This window comes from Kogia breviceps, chromosome 17, assembly GCF_026419965.1.
Source record: "Kogia breviceps isolate mKogBre1 chromosome 17, mKogBre1 haplotype 1, whole genome shotgun sequence".
NCBI lineage: Eukaryota > Metazoa > Chordata > Mammalia > Artiodactyla > Physeteridae > Kogia > Kogia breviceps.
This window is the reverse complement of record NC_081326.1, coordinates 35,976,287-36,001,878: the sequence shown is the minus strand read 5'-3', so window position 1 is coordinate 36,001,878 and position 25,592 is coordinate 35,976,287. Positions and strand designations below refer to the sequence as shown.

General features: G+C 38.2%; 1 protein-coding gene across 1 annotated transcript in view; it reads left to right on the top strand.

The window, feature by feature from the left end:
- RUNX1T1 (RUNX1 partner transcriptional co-repressor 1) overlaps positions 1 to 25,592 on the top strand; it is a 134,217-nt gene that overhangs the window by 59,554 nt on the left and 49,071 nt on the right. The window contains 2 exon segments of the mRNA XM_067017125.1: positions 20,420 to 20,557; positions 22,568 to 22,809. Coding sequence (XP_066873226.1) covers positions 20,420 to 20,557; positions 22,568 to 22,809 — 380 coding nt within the window.

Here is a 25,592-nt window from a genome sequence, read left to right as displayed (position 1 = left end):
GCAGGCAGATTCTCAACCACTGCGCCACCAGGGAAGCCCACAAAGTTTTAAATAATCTTTTATTCGGCCAGCCAGTTGGCCAGCAAATATTTACTGAGCATTTACTATGTGTCAAGTAGTAAATAAGCCAAACATAGCCCGTGCCTTCCTAGATCCCTGGTGGCCTTTATTTATGTATTTGATGGTGGGTTATGGGGGGGGGGGCACTAGTAGTATAGTATAGTAGCTGAATCAGGAGCATGGGCCCTGAAATCATACTCCTTGGCTTTGAATCCTGTTCACTAGCTACAGGACAATGGGAAAATTGATAATCTTGTTAAGGCTCAGTTTTTCCATCTGTAAAATGGTAATATTAATAACATTCACAGCACTGGCCTGTTGTGAAAATTAAATGAGTGAACATATGTAAAGCGTTTAGCAAGTACCTGGCACTTGGTAAATGCTCAATAAATATAATTGCTATTAAGATATTTTGACAGTAATAGTAGTGATATTTCACCCAAGCAAGGAGGACACACATAAAGTTATTTACAGTAAGATGTGTGTTGTGTTATGACAGGGGAAGGAGCCAGAGAGCTTTGGAGTGCAGAGAGCCAGACCTTCTAACTCCCAGTTGGTTCAGGGCAGGGTCTCACGTAGAAATGCTATTTTCTTTCTCACCTTCTATGATTTTCTTTTTTTAACTTGATGACTTTCTTTCCTTTGCTGTCCTAAATCCTAGTGTTTTTTTCTTACAGCAGTTTGCCATCAAATATTTATTCAGAGCCAGCTACTAAGCATTTACTTCCTAGGCTCTGTGCAGAATGCTGAGGTGGAATAATCAATAGGGTGTGGGCCTAGTCTTCTAAGGAATGTATGTGTATGTGTGCATAGTATACACGCCTGGACACACACTTGCAAGCACAACAATTGGATGATGCTAAGTTCTCTAATAGATGTATGCAAAGTAGAGCCTAAAGAAGGGAGTGATCATCTCTCTCTAATTTGAATGTGGAACAAGGGTAATGAGGGAAACCTTCATGGGAGAGGTGGCATTTCTTCTGTGTCTTGAAGGATCACAAGCTTCTTGTTGCCAGAGGACATTTTAAATACAGGGAAGAAAATAAAACAGGAATGCTAAGGCATGAACCAGCATGGCTAGAGCTTACAGCATGAGGAAGTATCAGAAGTAGACATCTGTCTTGTAGATTGGAGTGGCAGAAAGGAAAGTAACTGGAGGCTTTTTTTTTTCTTTTTTCCTTTTCTGGTACGCGGGCCTCTCACTGTTGTGGCCTCTCCCGTCGCGGGGCACAGGCTCCGGATGCACAGGTTCAGCAGCCGTGGCTCACCGGGCCCAGCCGCCCTGCGGCATGTGGGATCTTCCCAGACCAGGGCACGAACCCGTGTCCCCTGCATCGGCAGGCGGACTCTCAACCACTGCGCCACCAGGGAAGCCCTAACTGGAGGCTTTTAAGGAGAGGGATCATATTGTTGGGTTGAACGTTCATATCACTTTGGAAGTGATGTAGAAGGTAAATTGCAGAAGATGAAATCTGCAGTCGGCTTGGTGAGATAGGGTGATGATTGGCTTCAGTATGAATGAAAAAGAGAAGGCGGCTGGGAGCAGCAGGCTCTAGAGGTACTAACTAGAGAGAACCAAAGGGCTCTAATACATCGGTTGGATGTAGAGCCAGTGACTGGGGAGTCGTGGTGTCTAGGATGACTCTGAATTCTTATTTGGACAACTGATCGCCATCAACCAGAATAGTGAACAATTCATCAAGAGAGCATTAACTTTCAGGTTTATCTGTTATATGACTGCTGAGATATTCCATAGGGAGCTAGATCACAGGTTTGTTGAGTAGAGATGTGTATACTGGAAATCTTGATTTGAAGTCAGAGGTGATAGCTAAAACCTTTGGAACGGAGGCAAATGTATGGTGTGAAGAGAGAAAAGCCTCGAAAAGAACGCTGGTGACTACCAGGGCATCTGAGAGTCAGGTCTCATTAAAATCAGGGGGCAAAGAGTTTCATGGAGGGGAGGGGTCTATAGTGTGAAATGCTGCAGAGGGACCAGGAGTTAATTGGGAGGGGCATGTTGCCTTTTGGATTTGGCCATCTGGAAGGAAGATATCAATAGTTACCAGTAAACCTCTGTCCCTTTGTTGGAGCTTGTTTGTGGTGCGTTGCAAAGTTGATGGAAGAGATGATTTAGACAGAGCCAGTGAGGTCTACCCTTCAGAAGCCTGCCAGTGGAAGGTTGGAGGGAACACCATCTACATGGAGAGAGGGGTTAGTTGGTTCTCGGTGGGAGAGATTTGAGCATGCCTAGGTTCTAGGAAAGAAGAGGTAGAGTCAGACAAGCTCAAGTTAAGGAGAAGGTGGAATGATTGGTAGAGTGAAGCCTCTGGAGACAGAAGATGCCTCTTCTGAAACTCAAGATTCAGGTGCAGATAAGCAGGAGTTCTGAGCATGAGGTTTGCAGGGCTTTATGCCTGACAACCTCACTTTATTTGCTTAGATAGGGCATGAGGTTATCAGAATTTGGCTGGAGGATTGAGGCAAGTCAAATGATGTCTTCAAGATTAATTTAATGCACCCTCACTTTTTACTGTCTTTCTTGTCTCATCTTGTCTGGGGCCCAACCAGGCTGGACATGCTCAGGCTCATTTAATCTGGAAAGTCTTCATTTTCTCTGTCCCATTCAGCTTTTCCTCTTTGCTTTATCACACCGACCATCTAACCTTGACCTTAGCATGAACTCATGGTTATTAACACTCCCTTTGTGTTTCTGGTTCCTGACACCTCCCTGTCTCTTTTGTTACTGGTTTTATAACTAGTTCACATTCTACTGTTGCCCCTTTGAAAGTTAGAATTCTGTCTTTAAAATTTTGTTTTAGCAGATCTTTTGTAGTACTTCTGTGCCAGACACTGTGCTGGGGCTGGGATTCTGGGGTGGGAGCCCACTAAACTCCAAGGAAAAGGATATAAAAGAATTTTGAGTTTTCCAAGTATGTGAAGGAAACAAAGGGGCACAAAAACCTGCTTGAGACTGGATGGCCAGGGAAGGATTGATGCCCTCAGGCGGTGACACTGATGTTGAAAACAGAAAAGGTGAAAATGAGCTGACCATTTGTAGAGGGGAGAAGGAAAATAGTAACTTTCTAGTATTTATCATATTCATAAATAGATGTTCCATAGACGTTGGATTATATCCTTCAGTATGTAACTGCCTAGAAACTGTCCTGTCCTTCCCACTGATACTTCCTTGGTTTCTGAAGGCCCTATAAAACAGGGATCCCCAACAGCCTCCCCGCCCCCCCCCCCCCCCCCCACGGCCCCCCGTGAGTGGCAGGTGAGCGAAACTTCATCTGCCACTCCCCATTGCTCCATTACTGCCTGAACCATGCCCCCACCCCCCCACCCCCCGCACCATGGAAAAATTGTCTTCCACAAAACCGGTCCCTGGTGCCAAAAAGGTTGGCGACTGCTGCTATAAAAGACCTATAACAGCTTATCCTTCAAATTAAGGTAGAGAAGGGCCATGTTTGCTTGTTGAAGGGTTAGGTGTTACTGAGCACTCAGTAATGTGTTCAGGGAGGGGTAGAAGAGAGGAACAAGATAAATTCCCTCCATTCAGTTGCATGGTGTTTCTTTCTGCATTTCCTCTACCCTTCTCCATCCCCCTCAACTCAGGTAATTCTAAGTCACAAAATGAGGAAAATGTGTGTGTGTGTGTGTGTGTGTGTGTGTGTGTGTGTGTGTGTGCGCGCGCGCGTGCGCACGCGCACCACTGTAATTAGTTACTGCCATTATATGATTACTGCAACTTTAGTCCCAGAAGTAGACACTTGGGACAGATCTGAAGCTCCGGACGTTGGGTCTAAGTGGGTGTCGCAATTTACTGTCTTTAAACTAAGGGGTAGGGTAAGAGTTACAGATTACTCGTGGGTGAGGAATAGTGGGAGGTACTGAAAGGAAGATAAACCAAAGAGAAAGGGGAGACACTGAAGATAAATGTCGCTGACTTCATAATTTTGCCTAGATTCAGGCCAAGTAGACATAAAATATGATCTACCAGGGCAGAAGCTAGTGTTTTCTTGCAAATCTAAGCTCGTACTAGTAAATTATTGTTTTTCAGAGAGAGATGATGAAGAGTTGTGAAATGGTTTATTAGTCTCCAGTAACTTTCCTGAGGTATCCTGGGCAGTAATTTTGAGAAGGGAACGGCACGTAATAATAAGCGCTGGTTTGACCCCTCAAAACAGATTCCCAGCATCTTTTTCTTGCTGCTGCTCAAGGAATGACAACATTCACAATGAGAGTGGACTTATGTGCTGGTGTTCGCCATGTGCCAAAAATTTTACCCCTTTGCTTTTTAAGGAAGTAGTAGTAGTAGTGATATTATCATTGGGGTGATTTTGGATATATCCTAATTTGAGTTATTGTTAGTAACAAGTTAATAATAATGTGGTGAATCTTGAATAAGAAGAGCTTCCTTAGTATTTAGACATTTATTACTTTTGTGATTAATTTATCTGACAGAGTATCAAGAAGGTCGTGCTTTTGAAAATGATCTTACATGTCTCTTGAAAGCAACATTTTTCATTTGTACATGGAATGCTCTTTGCAGTTGTCCATCAATGTTTGGTTTGATTTCCTCCCATTATAATTCTTCATAAACTCAGAGAAGACATCTCTAGTGCTATATGAAATATAAATGATTCCTAGTAAATGGATGGGAATTTAGACTGTCATCTTAATTTAATAACATATTTACCCACATTTAAAGTATATGTACACATGAGGCTACATTAAGGACTTAATAACTTGAATTTACTTATGTGTCTACTTGAGGCACATCCCTAGAACTTAAGGTGGTGTGTATTGTAAAAATCTGTCATTCAGACTGTAGCCACATAGAATTTTATAGTTCTTGGTTTCCCGATGGTCTTCCTGAGATTAAAAGATATGCTTGCTTTTAAAGTGTCTTGATATAAGGGAAAATGGACTTACTTAGATACATTTGAATATACGTATGCAGTTATTTCTTTGGTAGACAGAACTTGAGCTTCTGTCCTTAGGGAATATTTATTAGCAATAATTCATTAGGGTACTTTCTCTGAATTACTTTATTAATTTAAATAAGGTCATGGGCCTCCATGAAAAATTGCATTATAACTGAGACCGAATCTATTAAGAAATAGTAAATGTGAAATTAACCCAACTGTGTAGAATTTATAGACTTGACCTTTTTTATATATTGACCATATTAAGTCAAAGAGAAATATCCATTTAAACACATACCTTCAGTTCCCATGTGGTGTGTAAATATTTATTATATGCAAAGAATTTGCTAATATAATTCATAGGCAGTCCAAACTTGTCTTTAGGAACCCTTTTCTAGACAACTTAGTGAAACTGCTTTAAGTGGAGGGTTCTATTATGTTGTATGGTGCTCCTTGAACAGTTTATAAAGAATTTGATCATTTATTTGGGGATTTTGCTCTCATGGTGTGCTACTATAATTCTGGATTCTCCCCTGCTAAGTGATCTGTAGGTCTTTTCCTTTCTGTCTGTACTGTGTGTAGACTTCTTTATTACTAAAAGAGGATTTATCCCTTTACTCAATAAACCCTGGTGCTAGGCTATGCTAGATGATTGGGATACTGAGGTGAATAAGGCACTTTTTCTACCTTTGTGACATGTTCAAGGGTTTTTCTGTGCTACAGCCCCTGTAGAGAGCCCTACCTCCTGACTCCTCCCCTCCCCCTTTTGGTTGTCTTGAATCCCAATTTTTTGCTCCTTCAAACTGAAGCTGAACAGCCTTGGTAGACTTCCAAATAGAGCGAAGTATATTTTTCCCTTAATTTTTTCACATTTAGTTTCATTTCTAGAAAAATCTAGGTGTGCTATATTTTATCTAAATTGATTTTAAGGCCCATGGTTATTTTAGAAGTAAAAAAGCGCTCCCAGAAAAAAGTGCTGCCACTAAGCGTGAATAATGCTTTGATTCCATGGTTTTAGAGTACTTATCCCAATTTCAGAGATGATACAAAGAAAAAATAGAGGGGTCTTAGAATTGTTTAAATAGTGTTAAAACTGAGCAAAAAAATTGAAATAAAAAGGCTTTTTATAACATGACTGTTTGACAGTATATTTGAAAGCTCTGCCCCATTGTGAACCACTGATTTAAGAGATAGCCACTCTTAATATTTCTGATATAGATCCTTTGTATGCATATCCTTCCAGACTTTTACCTGTGCACACAAATACAGACACATCCATCCATCTATAACTGTCTTAAAATAGTTGTTTTTTTAAACAGGATCTTGCAAAGCATGTGTCTTTGTAGTATCTTTCCATGTAAATATACACATCATCATGTTCTACTGTATGGTTCTATTAGAATTTGAATTGCCAAATGTTCATTGTTGGACAACTAGGTTATTTCCAGTCTTCTTCATTATAAACATCTTTGGTATTATTTGGTATTTGGTATTATTTACTTAGGATAATTTTTAAAGAGTAGAATTGGTATATTAAAGGATATATATAATTTAAAGGCAGTTGATACATATTGCCTAATTGTCCTATAGAAAAATTGGTATCATTTTACAAAAGTATTAAAGTGCCAGTTTGTACTGTAACTAATACTATATTATCATTTTTAAAAATCTGTCAGTCTGTTAGATTAAAGGGTATCTTGTTTTAATAATGTAAAAAAATACTAGTGAGGTTAAATTTTTTTCTCCGTAGGGTTATAGGTCATTTATTTTCCTTTTGTGCATTTCCTATTCCTGCTGTTTTACAATCTTTGTTTTGATGGGCTTTTTCACTTTTAATTATTGATTTGATGGGGCTATTTATATATTAAGGATATCAATTCATTGTTGTCACATAACAAATATTTGTTCCCTGGGTGTTGCTTGCCTTTTACTTTGTTTATGGTATTTTTTGCTGTACTCAAATTTATTAGTAAGTGCCATTATTGGTTCTGCCTTTCTTATAGCTTAGACTGTCTTTTCCAATCCTAAGAGTAAACAAGTATATACCTATATATTTAGTATTTTTTTTCATTTTTATGTTAAAGTTTTATTCATATGGGAAGTGAATGACTTTGTATATGAGACAGGGGTTTACTTCATTTTTTCCAAATTGTTTTCTAGTAGTTCCAAAGAGAGTTCATTGAATTGCTTTATCATTTTCCTACTAATATTAGAAGTCATCTTTACCATATACTGAATTCTTAGATATATAGTCATTTCTGAGCTTTATATTTTTTCTGCTTTTCAGCTTTTATTTTGCTGAATTATCTGTTTCTATACCAGTAGCACAGTGTTCAAATTGTAGTTTTATGGTGCATTTTAACAAATGTTAGACTTAATTTCCTCATTACATTTCATTTCCTGGTTTTCCTAGCTGTTTTCGTTTTTATTTCAAATTAACGTTTAAAACATTTGTAAAATTCTGGAAACAATGTATTAGTATTTTAGTTGGGATTGCTTTATATTTAACGATTACAGTATATACCAAAGGGGAGTAGAATGGGCAGCTTGATAATTTAATTTTTTTTTAAATGGCTTAATACAACAAATTATTTAAGGACCTACTGTGTATAAGGTCCTTTTTTAGACATCGGAGATACAGAGTTAAGAAGAGAAGAACCTTCATTCTTTTCCCTGACCGACTTTTATAATTGTAGAAAGATTTTAAATAGATTATATATTGTAGAAGGATTATAAGAAGATTTTGCCAGATTCATATTTTAAAAATATTGCTCTGGAAGCAAAGAGGAGAAGATCTGAGCAGAGAGGGACTAGAGGTAAAGAAAACCATTCAGAGGCTCTGTAGGTTCTGAACCCAGGTCAGAGGTTAACTGAGGGTGGATCCTAAAGGTGTCAACATACTGGGCATGGATTGGATGTGGAAGGAGGATGATGCAGAGGGAGGAGGCTTAAGGTGATTGTGGTCTTTTGGGCTTGGAGATAGAGATTGAAGTACAGGAGGAGGCACAGATTTCCTCAGGAAGATGTTAGATTTGGTTCTAAATACAGGTGTCAGTGGGATATCTGGGTAGAGTTGTTAAGCAAGTAGTTAGATAACTCATCTGGTTCCTTCCCAGGAGAGAGCAGAGGGGTTGAAGGCGGTTCAGAAGAGGACTAAGGAATCCAATTGCTTTGCTCTGCTTGTACCTCCACATCTGTATTTTTAAATAGAAAATGTCTTTATCCACAATTTACTTATAATAGGTTCTTAACAGTGTGATAAATTCTGGGACTGAGTTGATATATGATATTGAAATGATATGCTTCCTGCCATCATGGAGCGTTGTCCTGTCTGGTAGGGGGTGTTAGACAACAAGTAATTATACAATTATTTTTAACAGTTTCTGTAAGCTCTGTAAGCAACAGTTAGATGGTACAATAGAGCTTATGACACAGGGGGTGTGGGGGGTAGGGGGGGTCAGGGACACCTTTGAGTAAGTGAATTTGAGCCAGAGGTGGGTTTTCTTGGCTAAGTGAAAGGCCCTAAGGTGAGGTGAAACTTGCAACTGATTAAACCAATAAGATGTGAGCTAAGAGAGGAGAGGTAAGCAGAGACTAAGTCTATCTACTGTTCTAGGTCACTTAAAGGGTTTTGAAAATTATCTTAAGAGTGATAGTAAACCATTGAAACACTTTAAAGTATTTAGAGTAGTAAATTGATCTGATCATTAGAATATAAAATTCTTGAGGGCAGTGATTTTCCTTTGTTTTTATTGCCTTCTCCATGTTATATGAAATAGTACCTAGCACTTTGTAGATGGCTCATATTTTTGAATAAATGCTGTTATTTAGATGAGTGAATACATTTGTGTTTGACAAGATTATTCCATCTGTTGTATGGTAAACAGATGGCATTACGGGGGGTGAGGGGTTGTGAAGATTAGCTCCTGAAAAAGTCCCAGTGAAAGATGGTAGTGCCCGAGGATGGTGATGGAGATGGAGAAACACGTTTAGGAGGGAGAATAATTTGATGGTGGTACCTGTGGGAGGAGAGAAAGATGTTTAGTGTGTTTTATATATGAACAACAGAGTGTTGCAGGGATCCCTCTAAGTCACCGTGACATAACGGAACTTTTTTCCAAATGGTTCTTCCTGTCGTGTTTGGGTTTGCTTTTTGACATTGCCACGCACCTCTAGATTCTTACTTACTCAAGGTTTATCTTATTTTGTTACGAAGCTCTGTGAATTTGACACAGACTTTTAAAATGTCTCCTGAATCTCCCTCGTATTCTCCATTCTTAGGGCCGTTTCCATACTTGATGCTGTATCATTTCTTGCCTACACTCTTGGTATCCAGCCCTCTTGCCTTTCTTACCCTATTTATTCTCTACTCCACATATACCTATAATATAAAAATGAATATATAATTCAGCTGCCTAAAAACTCTGTGCTTTCCCATTTCCTATTATGTGAAGTCTACACTAACAGTACCGATTGGTTATTTTTAAGAGTACATTCAATTAAATTCAACACATATTCATTTGAGCTTCTGCTATTTGCTTGTCTGTGATTTAGTCACGGGAACATACTCTGCGCACCTTCATAATTTTCTGCCTAGATTTACTAAGTCTTACCTGGGTAATCATAATTGACTGCAGCTGGATGTGTATGCTGCCATTTTTCTGTGACAGCTCTCAGAGCTGGCTCTATAGCCTTCTTTGTCATTGGCAAATAAGACAAATCTTGATGGAGTAAAAATTGTATGTACTTTGAGATTGTTAAAGGTTTGGATCACTATCTGATGATTTTTTTCACCTTCTGGAATAATCTGCACTTTAGCAGCAGGGTGTTACATAAATGCTTATGTTCAATTATGGGCCCTTGGTGATGCCTTTGTCTTTCTCTGCTCTTTATGCAAGCAGGAGTTACTTTTCTATGTATTTAGAAGTTGTGGTTTTTTCCTTAGTATTTTTATCACAGTCATTCAGCAAACATTCAGCTAGTTGCCTGTGCCAGCCGTTTCAAACTTGTCTTTCTTAAACAAGAGGTCCCTTTTTTCCAAATGAAATCTTAAAATACATTAAATCTTAAAACAGATTAATGTGGAACTATGCTGGTTAAAGTACCATAGTTAACCCCAGGCTGCTTGATACCCCCTTGGTGGCTCTAGGAGCTACCTCCAGGAAGTGGTTATTAGACTCTGAAGCAGAATCACTGGAGTGAAGGTAATAACAGATGTGGGAGAGATGACATTTCTAAGGAGCTTAAACATACAATTAATGCCTGGAGTCTACCAGTATTCATAAGACCCACATTCCTTTTCACACTTTATGAACTTAGTAATTGATTTTTCTAACTAGAACCACCATTTGGGTACTTATTAATGTTTATAGTGCTTTCTCTTTGTGGGCTGCAGGTCATCTTTGTCAAAAATGAGTGAACTGGTTTAGACTATGTTGGGCCTCTACTCCATCTAAATGAGTGTGTGCTTTCAGCATGTCTCCGGTCTGCTTTCTCATCCTCTGGCCCACTCTGGGTAACCATAGAGTTACTAATACGTCTCTGCCTGTTTTGTCAGAAACTCGCTTTACTTTTTTCCTTGCTTTTACTTTCTTTATTCATTCATTCAACAAATCTTTATCAAGTGCCTACCATTTCAGGCACTCTTCTAAATTCTGTGGAAGCTGGGGTTAACAAAATAGGTCAACATTTTCTGCATTTGTGAAGTTGACACTATGATTGGGGAGACATTCAAACACAAGATAAATATTTCAAGTACTAGCTACCTAAGTGCTATAGAGGAAGTGAAGGGAAATTCATTGTCCCTATAAGAGATGACACAAGAGATTTTTGAAGTTATTTTTCTAGAAATTGTGATAGATTAGTATGGATTTACCTCATTCTTTTGCCATCTTCCATCTTAACTCATGTTCTTTCAAGGCATGATGTCCTGCTTTAGGCAGTCATCCCTGTTTCTGGACCAGCTGCTGACTCAGCTGCTGACCAGCTTGTTCCAGGACTGAACCCTTAGCATTGTTCTCATTAGCATAGTTCTCCCAATGTTTACTGATTACTTGGACTGAGCATGACTTATTCTCCTGCTTCCTCAGAGCTCACTTAGTCATTATCTTAGGCATTGGGTTTCAAACTTTTATTTTTCCTTTTACCCATCAAATGAAATCATATGCAGAAGCTCAACCTATAAAACAAGTGAAACATCTGAATGGGAATGGGAGGTGTTTAGGATGAGGCCAAAGGCACTCCTTCCCCCCATCCCCACACTTTCAGGCTGCGTGGACACTTCCATGGACTCCTCCCACAGAGCTTTTGTTTCTAAATGTAACATTTCAGAGCCATTATTTGATTATGGCATTGTCCTTTTGTGATGACAGAAATACTCTATAACTGAGCTTTCTAGTATGGTAGCCATGTCACCATGGCTGTTGAGCACTCGAATGGTGGCTAGTGTGACTGTGGCTAGTACAGTAGTTTTGGAAGGTGCAGTCCTAGTATAATGCTGTCTCTAGATTTAATATTTACTAAATGTTTCTTTATTTCAGTTTTCCAGATCTTATATAAAGTAATATTAGTTTTAGATGATAATGAGCTCTGAGAAGACCTGGAGTAAGTTCTAGCTTGTAATCTCGAACAAATTATCCACCCTCTCTGGTCCTCAGTTCCTTTATATAAGATGGTCAAATTTGTAGTACCTTTCATAGTGAGATTTTAAAGTGAGATAAAGCATGGAGGGCATTTGATATATAGTGCCTAATGCCTGATTTTAGGTGATTTATCCTAAGGGTTTTCGTGGGCGTTTTTGTTTCCTTATAAAAATAAAACATGTTCATTGCATAACTTTAAAAGAAAGATAACAAACTAAAAATAATCTATAATCCTACCATCCATAGACAAGCAACAGGAAAACTTTGAAATGTGGAAAAAATTGGTTTTGGTTCATAATGTTTTTTTTTCTTTGTTTTGAATGTACATATGTATGATGTATGACTACGCTGATACTATTATTGTAAAAAAGGGAGCTTTTGGAGACTATGTCATACATATATAAATTGCCTTACAAATCTCCTTTTCTAATATAAAAGGTTTTAGGAAATATATTTTGATTGCTGAAAGGCATTTTAAAACTGGTGAACTCAATAATCCAGTTCAAAGATTTATATTTGGTTACTTAATGTAGAAATTCTTTTTAGGATTTTTTTAAGGATGGAAAAAAAGATGTAGATGATTGTATCTTAAGTTAAATCTGTCATGTCTCTTGAAAGTTCTAGTGTTTCAAAATTGTGACTAAAGGCATGCCTTACTGTTACCTGAAAACTGTGTTTCCCACTTGGTGGGTGTTGCAAAAGACACACCCAAGCCAAAGATAGGGAAAAGGAAGGATTTATTACTTGCAGCAAGTAAGGAGAACACTGGAGATCCTTCCCAAAGCAGTGTCTCCCCAACAGCAAAACTGGGGGAGTTTTAAGCTACATGCATATTCATGATGGGGCTTGAGCAGAGGAGAATTCTACATAGAATTGGGGCAAAGGGTGACAGAATCTAAGCTTTAGTTGATTGAAGTCACGAGGGTCTGAAAAGGTCAACATCATCTTTCTTTAGGTTCTGGGGTCTTACCTTACCATCCTCCACCTGGATTGGAGGCCTTAGTTCCTGTAAAACAACTCCAAGATATGTATAAGCTGGTTATGTATATCCCTTGAGGAGAAACTAGGACTCTGATTTATTGCTGAGCTACTGTTTCTTGACTGCTTTTTCCTCTGTTCCTGCATTCCTTTGTTCCCTTAAAATCATTAATTACTGAGACCTATTCAGGGACAAGCATTGTGGCCCAGGCTTAGATCACAAAATGGTTTAGGTCTAAAATGGCTTCTCTGATGTCAAAAAGCTACATCTGGTTCTTTTTCTCCAAGGACACCCTACCCCATCTGCCTACATTATGACATTATAGCAATATATATTCATTTAAAATATTAAATGTATCGAGCACCTTCTATGTGTCAAGCACTGTGCCAAGTGCTGGGGCTATAACAACAAATCATATGTCATAATTTCCCTTAAGTAAATTATGAACCAGTGGGAGAGACTGACATTGGTTCTAAGTACAGTGTGATCAGTGCCATAAGAGGAACTAGAGAGTAAAATTGGGAAATGTGGAGGAGTTTGGGACAGCCTGAGATGGGAGGGTTGTTGTTTCTGGCTGAAGTGACACCCAAGTGGAGTTTTAAAGGAATGATGGACTTAACCAGGCAGTTAAGGTGGGGTGAAGAGTATTTCAGGAAAGGGATGCAATGCAGTGGAACCCTGTGTGACCCAGGATCATTTGGAGAGCCATAGTAGTTCAGTAAAGAGTTACTGAATGGATGGGGAACCAGATGAGTCACAAAGGTCTTTCTATGCCCTACTAAGACACAAAGACTTTATGCTTAGCATTATGAAAGGTCTTTGGAGAATGGATCAGAGATGAATAGTCAGATCCAGGAGTCCATTCAATGGATTGTTGATTAGGCCAGGTGAGAGATGATGGATGATTGATTCAGGCTGTTGAAATGAGTAGCATTCTAGATATTTGGTTCTAGAACTTGGAAAGGATATTAGGGCTAGAGTTAGAGGTACAAGTTATCTACATAATGGCCATGGTGTAACTATCCCAGCACCAATGAAGTCACTAAGGAAAAGGTATAGAGTTAAACTTTGAAGAAGAACATTGGGGGAAAATAACAGTAATTATCACAGAGGTGAAGAAGGGTGAACCCATAGAAGAGACTGAGAAGGAGCATCCAGGAAGGCCTAAGAAAAATAGGAACATATTGTTCAATAGAACACTAGAACACTATTCTAACACTCTGCTAAGAAAAGGAGAGTGTTAGAATAGTGGTATCCTGGGAACAGTATGTTTCAGGAAGGAGGAAGTCCTGAACAGTGTCAGCTGCTACAAAGATGCCAGATAAAGGATATAAGTGTTTCTTGCGTTAATAATGAAGAAACGATTTAGAAGAGTTTCAGTGGGAGTTAAGAGAATACATGGATGCTACATTCCAGGGTTATTTTAGCCAGGATTCTTTGGTTTTGAGTGAAAAGTCAACTCAAATTAGGTTTTAGGCAAAGTAGGGACTGACTGGCTAGGATTGTTTGGAAGATCCAAACTGTAGGAAATTTAGAGATGCAGTTGGTGCCTAGGATCCAGCAGAACGCGGAACTTTACTACAAAACACTATAAGGATGATCTCTTGCCACTTCGTTGCTTCTTTCTGCCTGTTAGGCGCCTTCTTTTTCAACACAGACCTGCTCTCTGGACGTGGAGGGCAGTAGACAGTGTGGTTTTCCTTGGGAAACAATCCTTGGGATTGTTTTCCTTTCCTGAGATTGCCCATCTTGGACTAAACACCGTGCCTGGACCAGCCACTGGTATCTTGGGTACAAGGTCATGAAAGAACATGGTGGTTCCCAAGGTAGTTATGAAATTAGAGGGTATGGCAAGTCCCTGTACTGGGAGGGAAACTTTCTAGGCATGAAGTCTTACAGTTGTCCCCTCCAAGTACACATAAGGTGGAATGGGAAATAAGGAAAGTGAGTGTAGATTACTCTTTCAAGAACCTGAGCTGTGAAAGTGAGTGTTTTGATGATAACTAAACAGGGAAGTTTGGACATTTTGTAGGGTATTTTGTAACCAAATCATTGATGGAGATTTAGTAATGAGGATTGAAAATGTATTTGAAAACAAGAGGTAGATATTAATTTTAATGTTTATGGAAAAAAATTTCTGTGCAGACATATTCTTGTGGACATAGAAATTTATGTGGACAGAAGAAGTCTAGTGGTCACTTTATTGTCAGATGTATTTTCTCTGGGTAGTCTCCTTTATGTTTGAGATGATCATAAGCCATATCTGGAAAAAGAAACCAGAGAATATTAGAGTTTGCGAAAGATCCTTGAGGTCATGTATTCCAGGATGCTTAGTTTTATAAACAAGAAAAGTAGACTCCAAAGAAGTGAAGGAATCACTTATAGATACAGTTAGTGCCTATCAGAAGAAGGGCTATTTTCTTCTTGGGTCTCTGTTTAGAGAGTGAGGAAGTCTTTCCTAGAACCTTTTCCATAGACCTCCCTTCATGACCCATTGTCCAGAACTGGAGCACAACACTCACCTCTGAAACCTGTTGCTGATAAGGGGAATGTGATAACCTGAGTAATGTAAAACACGGAGAATCTGCTCCCCCACCCCGCAAATTTTGTACCTGAACAAAATTAGAGCTCTTCAGCAGGAAGACAGGGATAAGGGCTGTTGAGTAGGCACTCAACAGTATCTGTGACATAAGCTAAGCTGAAGAGCATATATTTCATTCTGTGGTCAGTGGGACACTCCCAAAGGTTTTAAATCAGGGAGTAGGTCAGATCAGATTTGTATTTCAGATATAGCAATCTTCATATAACACCTGTGATAAGACATGAGGTAACAGGTCATTCTTACACTTGCCTGAAACCACATAATAAGTTGGTTTCACAGTTGAACTGAATTTTGGATTTTCAGTATCTTCTCATATTACCTGTATTCTATTTCCTCATGTATTTATATGCTGTTGATGGCTCTGTGTTTGTCTTTTGCCTTCAAATTAGGGTTGCTATCTTTGAACTGGCTATAATAGAGGAAATGGATTTGTAAAAATTAGGAATGTAACCATGCTTCTAGTGAAAACCATGGTTGTGTTTATTTTTTAAATGTCTTCCTAGGGAGGCAATTTAAAAAATTGCTATCAAGTTGCTTACTATTTTCACTGGTTGGGGTGTTAGAGGGTATCATACTCATTCACATATACAGCTGTTGTACAGATGGGCTGTGATAAATGCTAAAAGAGAGGCAGAGGAAACCTGATGTGGTTGACACCTGGGGCGACTGGGAAGAGCTGTAAGAGGATGTGGAATCTATAATGGGCAGTGAATAATGTATAAGATGGGACAGGTTCTTCTAGATAAAGGAAACAACAGCATGATAAAGGCAGAAAAGCCAAGGAGTAATGTCAGGGTGCCCTATATAGACACCATAGAATTGGGGGAAAGACACTGGAAATAAAACCATAAATGGATCATGAAGAGGAAGGTCAAAGAGAACGGAGCTCACACGTGTTGGTACCTAATATGAGTAGGCGCTGTGGTGGGGTCCTGATGCGGTAGAGGACTGTATCCTCATTCCTATGAGAGTCTGAGGCTCAGGGTAATTAACTTGCCTGAGGGCCTACTACTGATGGGCTACATTTGCAACCAAGTCTGACTTAACTCGGAAGTTCTCCTGTTATTGCTAAATATACTTCCCACTGTATCAGTACCTCCAGCTTAAAATGTTAGCATTTGACTTTTATTCTTAGGCATTGTTGAAGGGTTCTGAGCAGGAATGAATGTTACCAGAGGTGTTTTTCAGGGAAATGAGGTGGTGGTGGTGTGAAGGCTGGATGGCTACCTTTCCAGTCTGCAGACAGTTGCCTGTAACATCTCACACCCAATCACTGGAGTCACTAAATGACTTAATTGACAGAACTGTATTTACCAAATTTTCCAGAGAAATAAAAATCAAATTCTGTACCAGTTTTGTCCCTCCTGCCTTTCCATTAATAGTACCGTGGTTCCATTTGGGCTTAATCCTCTTTAGTGCATACCTTCTAGCTTTTGTAACTAACACTTATTCAAATAAGACTAACTACTAACTGACCAAAAAGTTCCTCAACCCATAACACCTATGAAACCAAGATATTTCTTCTATTATAATTGACATGATGAACTTTGATAGAAAATGTCGTGCCATTCATTATACCAATACTGAAATCTTTTTACACCAATCATCTCTAGAATGGTATGTAAACAAAAGAAATGTAGAATGCCTATCCTTCATACCTTAAAAACACATGTGGAACTATTTGAACTAACTAAAAGTAAAATAAGTGCCATGGCAGATTATGCCATACCTTTTCACATAAAACAACAACAACAAAAAGGGAAATGGAAAACATACCACTTCTAGAAGTCCCTGACATTGAATTGGATATTGAAATGGTATCAGTAATGTATTTATATATGCCACGTTTTCTTCCATGCATCATCCATCTTTGGTACATATGTGTTGGATATTTGCCATGGGATTTGAAAACTTACCACATAGGGAAGATCTTGTTTAGAAGTGGTATGAATCATTAAGGTAGAAGTAAAGGCAGTTCTTTTAAAACAAATAATTCCCTGATCTGATCATTTTTTTTCTTTCTTTTTTTTCATTTTGTGTCAGTCTTTCAATAAATGTCAGCTTTCCCCTACAGCAACTAAAAATAGAGATTACATGCAAGAACGGTATAATTTTCATGAACCTAAAAAATTACATGAGAAATATTATAACTTAATATTGGTTTTACTATATCCTCTAATTTGAAATGGAGTGAAATGCTTCTATGGTTGAATCATAGCTCTTTTGCTGTTTGCTATAGAAGTTTCAAGAATATATATTTCAAAATGGTTTTTTTTTTTTTATTAATCCAAAACAAATGCAACAGAACGCAGCATACTTGAAACACATTTTCTGAATTTATCTTAAATCTCTCTACTCCAGAGCGTTTTTTTGTGTGTATGGCTTAAGCTTGGCTGGTTATTTCATCATCTATTTCAATCCTGGATTGATTGCACTGAACAGCACAGAATGAGTTACATATGGTCCCACTTTGTCTAAGTTTGTAGGACCTCTGGGTTGGAACTCCATTTCATCAGAGTGAAGCTAGCCATCACAGAAATGTGGCTAATGTCAAAATCTTAAATATATACACGTATACATGTATTCCAGAGAGAATGTGTATATTCCTGTTAGAAGTAGTGGTGTTTTGCTATTCATTGGCTCAGTGGTTATTGCTCCTAAAATATTGACAGCATCTCAGGAATTTTAAAAAGTTGTTCATCTACGTTTTATGATAATTGTTGTTGGTATTATTATTATTAAATTCTGGATAGGAATCAGGTTACACAAGTGGACCAAGACAGGTGTTCAAATTAAAATTATGAATATATCAAAAATCTTTCTAAAACTGGGCAGAGGAAGACAGAAATACAAACTTTACCTTAAAAGAGTCTGAAGAGGAAACCCACTGTCAGCTTTATGGTTTATTATTCCCTTTTTCCTTAGTGTGGGCTGTTGGAAAAAGAGTAATGAAAAGCGTGTTTAAGATACATTCCCAAGTTTAGGTATTGCTCAAGAATTGCATCAAGTAAGGTAGGGCCTGTGCCCACCAAGGCTCAGCTTTTAGCGGTGGTGAAACTGTCCAGCGTAACTTTCTCCCTTTTCAGGCTCTTTTCTCCCTGCTTTTTTGTCTGTTCCCTCTTTCTCACCCTTTCCTTCTATTGCTCGATATACTTACTTATTTCTCTCTCTGTTATTCCCACTTCCCCTTCCCCCTCCTGCTCTTCCTTTCTCTCTCTGTGCAACCACGTGCTTCAAATCTGTGGGTCTGGACTGCCTTCGCTAACAGCTCCATGTGAGTGTTAGCAGAATGAAAACCAGATGGACCAGCAGTTCCCACTGTTATCTCCCAGCTGACTCTGGCAAGCCTCCCTTTATCCCTCCTTCCTTGGCATGAGGGAAATATTTGCCTTTATTTAGGGAGACTTGTATTTGCTGCTGTACCTCTTCCCTCAGCTGCAACATAAGTGGAAAGCTATTTATTCCCTTGTTGCTGAGGTTGGTTGAGGTGAGTAAACGATGCAATGAATTTTACTATCAAAGAAGTGGTTTTAAACCTGCCTAACTTCTGCATTTCTCTACAACAAGTTATTCACTGGTACTCGTTAAGTGTTCTGGAATAGCAGTATGAGGTCAAAATTTTAACAATACGATAAAGGTAGAGATGCTCTCCATGCGTCTTCACAATCATCTCACTCAGAACACTTATTCACTATAGGGACAGTCATTGTTATTCAGCCAGCAGTAGAGACTAAGAAATAGAGACCCTGATACTGTTCACTGGATCATCATTCACCGTGCTCTTATTAGAATGATTATTATTTTCATTCTTCCCTAATATGGTGTCAACGCTATTTCAACTTTCAAAAGTTGTGTTCTATTGCAACCCAAGTCTTATGACATTGCTTTGAATAAAGGGGAGGTAGATTTGGAATTGTCATAGTAGTAACTTGGGCTTTTCATTTTAATAATTGACAAGTAATTTTGAGAGTTTTTCACTGTGGTGATCATAATGTTTTAAGAGACCCATTCTTTATTAATAGTCTATATTATATTACTTTTCAAAAACTCCAAACGGGAGATACCTGTGCCTAAGGCTGCAAGAGGCGCCTCACATATTTTTTGGGGTGTGTGTGCATGTGTACACATGTTTGTAGAAAATTGGATCTAAAAACACAAATGAAAACTTTTTTTTTTTTTAAACTGGAGATCTGTTTCTTTGAGTAGATCAGATTGAGAAGAAAGTTTTAAATTCCAAGGGGAAAGTATACTTAGTATAAAACAGTCCTGAAGTGCAAATGTTCATTATTGGGTAATTAGGAAATTTCTCCCTGTCACACACTCATGAAAAAATATTAGAAAGGTCTTTAGTTCTCAATTTGGGACTTTTCCATTCTTACTCTGCCTGAGATTATTAATTGAAGTATTGGTTTGTTATGTTTTATTTTTTAAAATTTATTTATTTATTTATTTATGGCTATGTTGGGTCTTCGTTGATGCACATGGGCTTTTCTCTAGTTGCAGCGAGTGGGGCCTACTCTTTGCTGTGGTGCACGGACTTCTCAGGTTTCATATTTTTTTAATGGTGGATCATAAGCTCATAAGTTCTAAGTCAATAATAACTTCACTTCGTTTTGTGACATTTATGTAGTGGTGATTTTTCAAACAGGTCAGAAAAAAAATTGAAGTGAGAGATTATGTCTGGGAGACATAGCCTGCTTCATCTGTTAGGCTAGAAAACTAAGCATGGAAAGGGGATGGTAGGTGTTACAAAAACGTCATTGCAAAACACCAGCTCCTAACAGTATCCCACCTGCATAACAGAGCCTAAGATGTGTGTTATTTCTGAGCTGTCTGAGGGGTTCATTACCGTCCCACTTCCTCATCTATTTTTTACCTCTTGCTAATGTTGGCTTCAGCTTCAAGCGAAGTTGTGCTGTTGCATATAACACTACCAAGGTAGCATCTGTCCAAGCCAGAAATAACAATAGGATGTAAAATTACCCAGTTATAAATGAGGTCCTGCCATCTGTGCTACACCTTCTTAAGTGGGGTTTGGATGATAAAGTCTTGATTTAAGCTTCAGTAGATAAGCCTATTGTATTGATAGAAGATGTTGGATTTCTTACCTTGCTTGGAAAAAAGATGAACCTCTCATAAAACTGAGGTAGGAAAAAAACCCTAAGGTGCTTAAGGAGTAAAATAACATGATCATGGTGGCATCCTCCAGATCGGACTGAGAAGCACTCCACGATGCCAGACTCACCTGTGGATGTGAAGACCCCGTCTAGGCTGACTCCTCCCACGATGCCACCTCCCCCAACAACTCAAGGAGCTCCCAGAACCAGTTCATTTACACCAACAACGTGTAAGTAGGCATTTCTGCATTTGCTGTTTCCGTTTTGAAGTTCAAATTAAATATTTTTCTGCAAATAAAACTTAAGGGACACTAAGATCCAGCATCAATGTATTATGCAGAAATGAAGCCCCCCCCAACCCCCACACAAATAATTTGTTTGCCAGTGAGTAGGTATTGAGCACAGAATTATCATATCTTGGGTATAATTTGTATGACTGCCAGTATTTGCCTGCCTTTTCATTATCGTTTCAAAGTTGTAGTCTTCTGTGATTTCAGTGAATGAAGAACACTGCCTTTGGTCTGTAACTCATCATCACCACGTTAACTTCTCCTTTGACTTAATGAGGAGCTCCTTATTTTAGTTTGTTCATTTTGACTTGGAACATGTTAATATGCTATAATTATTTTCAGGTTACTTCTGATCTTCTAATCCACTTTCTTCTGTTATTTACAAATAATGTTAAAATCTAACATTCTTAAAAGAGGGATCATTCTATGCAACAGTTGCATACAGAAAACTTTCTGAAATAAGGAGCATCTTTCTTGGCTTGAACTTGTCAGACATTTATTAAATATTTATTCCATTTCAACTTGGCTCTAGACTTGTGTTCTGAATCAGTGGAGTGTATTGCTTTTTGTGTCATCTAAGGAAAGGACAGAATATTGTGATAGAAGAGCAACTTCCCTTTTTTTCTGTATATTTTAATAGGAATAGCAGATAGCTTTGTTTTCATCAATCTGAAAGTCCTGGTTAAAATATCATCAAAGATTTGTGAAACTAGTAAATGCTGTTGGTTGCAGATAATAATATTTACAGACTGTGTGCCCTGAAATCTGTATATGAATGAAAAATAACTAATAGGAAAAAATAGATCCTTGGGATTATAAGGGTTCGGCAAAATACACATCCAGGCTATTTGTGCAGTGTTGCGCTGCCTTTTATAAGACCTTTCCAAACATGTAAGGAGTAGGGGCCTGCAGCAGTGCCAAGTTGTAACCCTGTCATCTTGTATTTGGTTTGTTGTTACCCAAAGCCACAGTGATAGGCATATGCCTCCTGTGAGAGGTCCTAGTGAGATGTCATTTTTTGACAGGTTGCTTTGGTACTCATTTGGGACGAGACCGTTTTATTTTCTTGAAACTTTTAAGAATAATAAGGTGCTTCAAACATCTTCAAACTATTGTTGGAGGTAGTTTATCAAAATTATATTTAAAAGATGGGTTTGATAAAGATCTGACATGGTAAAGCCAACATTTTCTTTGGTGAGAAATGTGCAAAATTTTCTAGCCTAGTTCTTATGGATTATCACCTTGACGTTCAAATAAATTTTCTCAAATGAATTTACGAAGTTAGCACCAATCCATGCTGTTAGTTGGACTGAGATGTCCCCTTTCGATTTCTAGAAATAACTCTTTGATAATTACCATATGCATTTTGGCTTCTTACATAAAATTGGTGTTTTCCTTAAAGAAGTGGTTAAGAAATATGAGGGGGAGAAAATAGCCTTCTAATTGGGTGGTATAAGGTTAAAACTTGAAAGTCGTATTTCTGTAAACACAGCTGTCAGTTGTGTGTACAAAACATGATTAAAAATGTCCAGTGATAAATTTAGTCTCCACCAAATGTCCATTTTCTCTAGGGGAGCAGTTTAGAAAGGAATAGTTCTGTTGTATTGATGTAAGCCTGGGACAAAAGGCTGACATCCAAAATGCTGTTTGTTCTGTGTTTGCATATGTGTGCATGGGAGGCAGGGCTGCCCCTGTGCTCCAGCCGGGTCCCATTTCTTACCAGCTTCTGGGCAGGATATCCTCATGCGGTGTGAGGAGTCCACCCATTTAGTTATGGAGTACCTGAGCCTCTGGTAATCCTGTGAAGTCAAAGCATTTTACCAAAAAGGCCCAACAGCTTTTAAATTACCAAATTCACTAGATTGGAAGGGAAGGATACTTAGTTGTAATTTCCTTGTGCACGTTCTCTGTAAGTTTATTTTTTCTTTCTGATTTTGTGCCCTCTGACAGTAACTAATGGCACGAGCCATTCACCCACAGCCTTGAATGGCGCCCCCTCACCGCCCAATGGCTTTAGCAATGGGCCTTCCTCTTCTTCCTCTTCTTCTCTGGCTAATCAACAGCTGCCCCCAGCCTGTGGCGCCAGGCAGCTCAGTAAGCTGAAACGGTTCCTCACTACCTTGCAGCAGTTTGGCAATGACATTTCACCGGAAATAGGAGAGAGAGTCCGCACCCTCGTACTAGGACTGGTGGTAAGCAAGGGAAATCGGCCCAGTTTGGGTTAAGGGAGAGTGTGGGGAAGATTCAAAATACAGATTACATTCTCACAGGTATTTTGTTTCTACACCTGGAGATTGCATGCAAGTCTGATAATTCTGTAGTAACAAGGGTTTCAGTTCTGCATTATGTATTGACCCCACCATGATTTCTTTTCCTATTGATATTTAGCTAATGAAGATGTGGTTATACAAATTTATAATTATCTTGGCCATAAATGTGTGTGTGCATAAAATTTAATAAGTATATCCTCCTGGCATGGCTAGTGTCTTTTCAACAATGACAGAATATTTTTTTATGTTAATGGTTTGCTTAATCTAATTGGGTGCTTATTTTAAATTAGTTGCTTTGGGGGGGTTTTATTATTAGCCTAGATGAGCAAGAATTTATAACAAATAACACATTATTCTTTTATGTTTTCATTTTTAAGGCTAATAGCATTGAGTTTTTTGTGTGTGGTAAAATACACGACATAAAATTTACCATTTTAACCATTTCTGAGTGTACAGTTCAGTGGCATTAAGTACATCCACATTGTTGTGTAACCATCACTACTATCCATTTCCAGAACTTTTTCGTCACCCCAAACTGAAACTACCCATAAAACAATAATATCCTGATTTCTTCATCCCTTAACCCCTTATAACCATTTATTGTTTTTTTAAAAAACAAAACAGTTTTTTGCTATAGGTAGAATTACACAAACCATTAGTTTGAGAACAGAAGTGTTGATTTTGGCACATTATATTACAGTCTGTACATTGTCACACTGGAAATTAGAACATATTTCCTTTTCTTGCATTCTAAATCACTTTTACATGTCCTGTGATTTTCTTTATGAATAGAAGATTTTCATTTAGGAAGGTGAGTTTCCCATAGCAAACTGAGTCATAGAGAAGCTCTGAGTCACATATTCAGGCCTTTTATCATCCAGGCTTACAATGGAACTGAAATTCATACGCTAGGCAGCAGTTTCCTTTTTCTCGATATAATCATTTATTTTCACTACATGGACTTATCATGGGCAAAGCCGTAGCAGTTGTGTTTTACAAAAGAAGTCCTAGAAGTAAAAGTCTGGGTGAGAGTTTAGTGCAGTAGACATGCTTCAGATCATAGTATCTCACATTTGACAGAGATTTTGCAATTCAATTTTTAACCCTTACCTCCCTCTCCCCCACACTTTAAGAACAAGAAGCTTTCACATTTACCCATAATCCATCATCTTCCTCTGACAAATTTGTATTCCTCTGACAGGAAGGTGATTTTGGCACAGTGTGTCAGCATACTGCAGTTACTTTTGTCAGTCACTTATCTTTTCCTTTTTATTTGTTCTTGAGTTTTGCATAAAGCATTTTTGACACATAAATAGCTTACATCATAGAACCACAAAGTAAATCCAAAGCAGTAATTGTATCAAGTGAGTGATGAAATGTTGTTACTAGTAAAAAATGTTTATTTTAAAACTGCTTTATAAATTTGATATGTTCTTTAACTGTGGTTTCTATAACTTCAAATATAGAAAAATTTGGTAGCTTTAAGTAGATATTTCCCACATACTAAGTGGAATACTTTTGAGGGCAATACTTTTTTAAGATTTTATTTATCTAAAAACTTCATGAAGATCAGTTGGGGAAAACATTAATTAATAGTGCCAGGCATATATTCGGCAGGCAGTGAACATTTGTCAAAAGATGAATGGATAGAGAATGAATTTTGTTTTGAGCATTTGACTGCAAGCTTTTACACATGTCATTTTATTTATACACATTTTAGGTGTGGGGAAACTGAGGCTTACAGAAGAAAAATATTCTAGGCCACCCCATTGGTAGTGACAGGCCTGTGATTTGAACTCAGGTAGTAATCGTAATGAATCACATTATGCTGTTATTTAGATGGAGTTACGAAAAGTGTTAATAAGAACTGTTGTAATGTGCAAAACGCAGCTGGTATGGCTTTAGAAAATGGAGCCAGAGAAACGAAATGAAAGATTAAAAAATGGACTCTCTGACCCTTATTGTTACAGATAGGAAGTTAGTGTTTATTCATAGTTTCAAGGGAAGATGTTTCAAGTTTGGGGGTATAAAAAACTTAGAACTTGGTGCCCCCATACTTTATCATAAAAGGAAAAGGAACTTGCATTAAAAAGTAGATGGAGCAATATTCTAAAGTAGTTAGGTCACAAATACCCCCAAGTTTTTTAGGTGTGAGGATAATTGATGGGTTGAAAAATTTGACACTGAAGTTGACAGTTGTGATTCTGCATAGGGACTAAGGAAAATGAACCAAATGTTGAGTCAATATGGTTAACTGACTCAGCACTGGTTGTCTATTAAATAGATGCTTTTATCAATGCACATTACCCACGGTAGGATACAAACCCTGAGTATCGAGGGAATGTTTTTATGGGGTAGGTTAGGAGTGAATTTGACTCATTATGTGTAGTCTCTTTTGGGTTGAGCAATACACATTGCCTCTAGGATAAATGGATTATCTTTGATAACTGGGGATTTTTTTTTCACCCTGTAAGACTCAGTGACTCAGAGGAAGGCTCAGATCTTTTCTTTGGCCCCATTCACACGGCCAACTTAGCTGTTCATCCTGAGCAAAGATGCTCTGGTAAGCAAAGAAAGGATGCAAGATGGAAAGATAGGAGGAGAAGGGTATTTCCATCAGCAGGAACAGTGACATGTGGCACAAATTGAGAGATTCTAACACTTGCCTTTGGCCTTTAATTCATCTGTTGTGCTTTTGAATACAT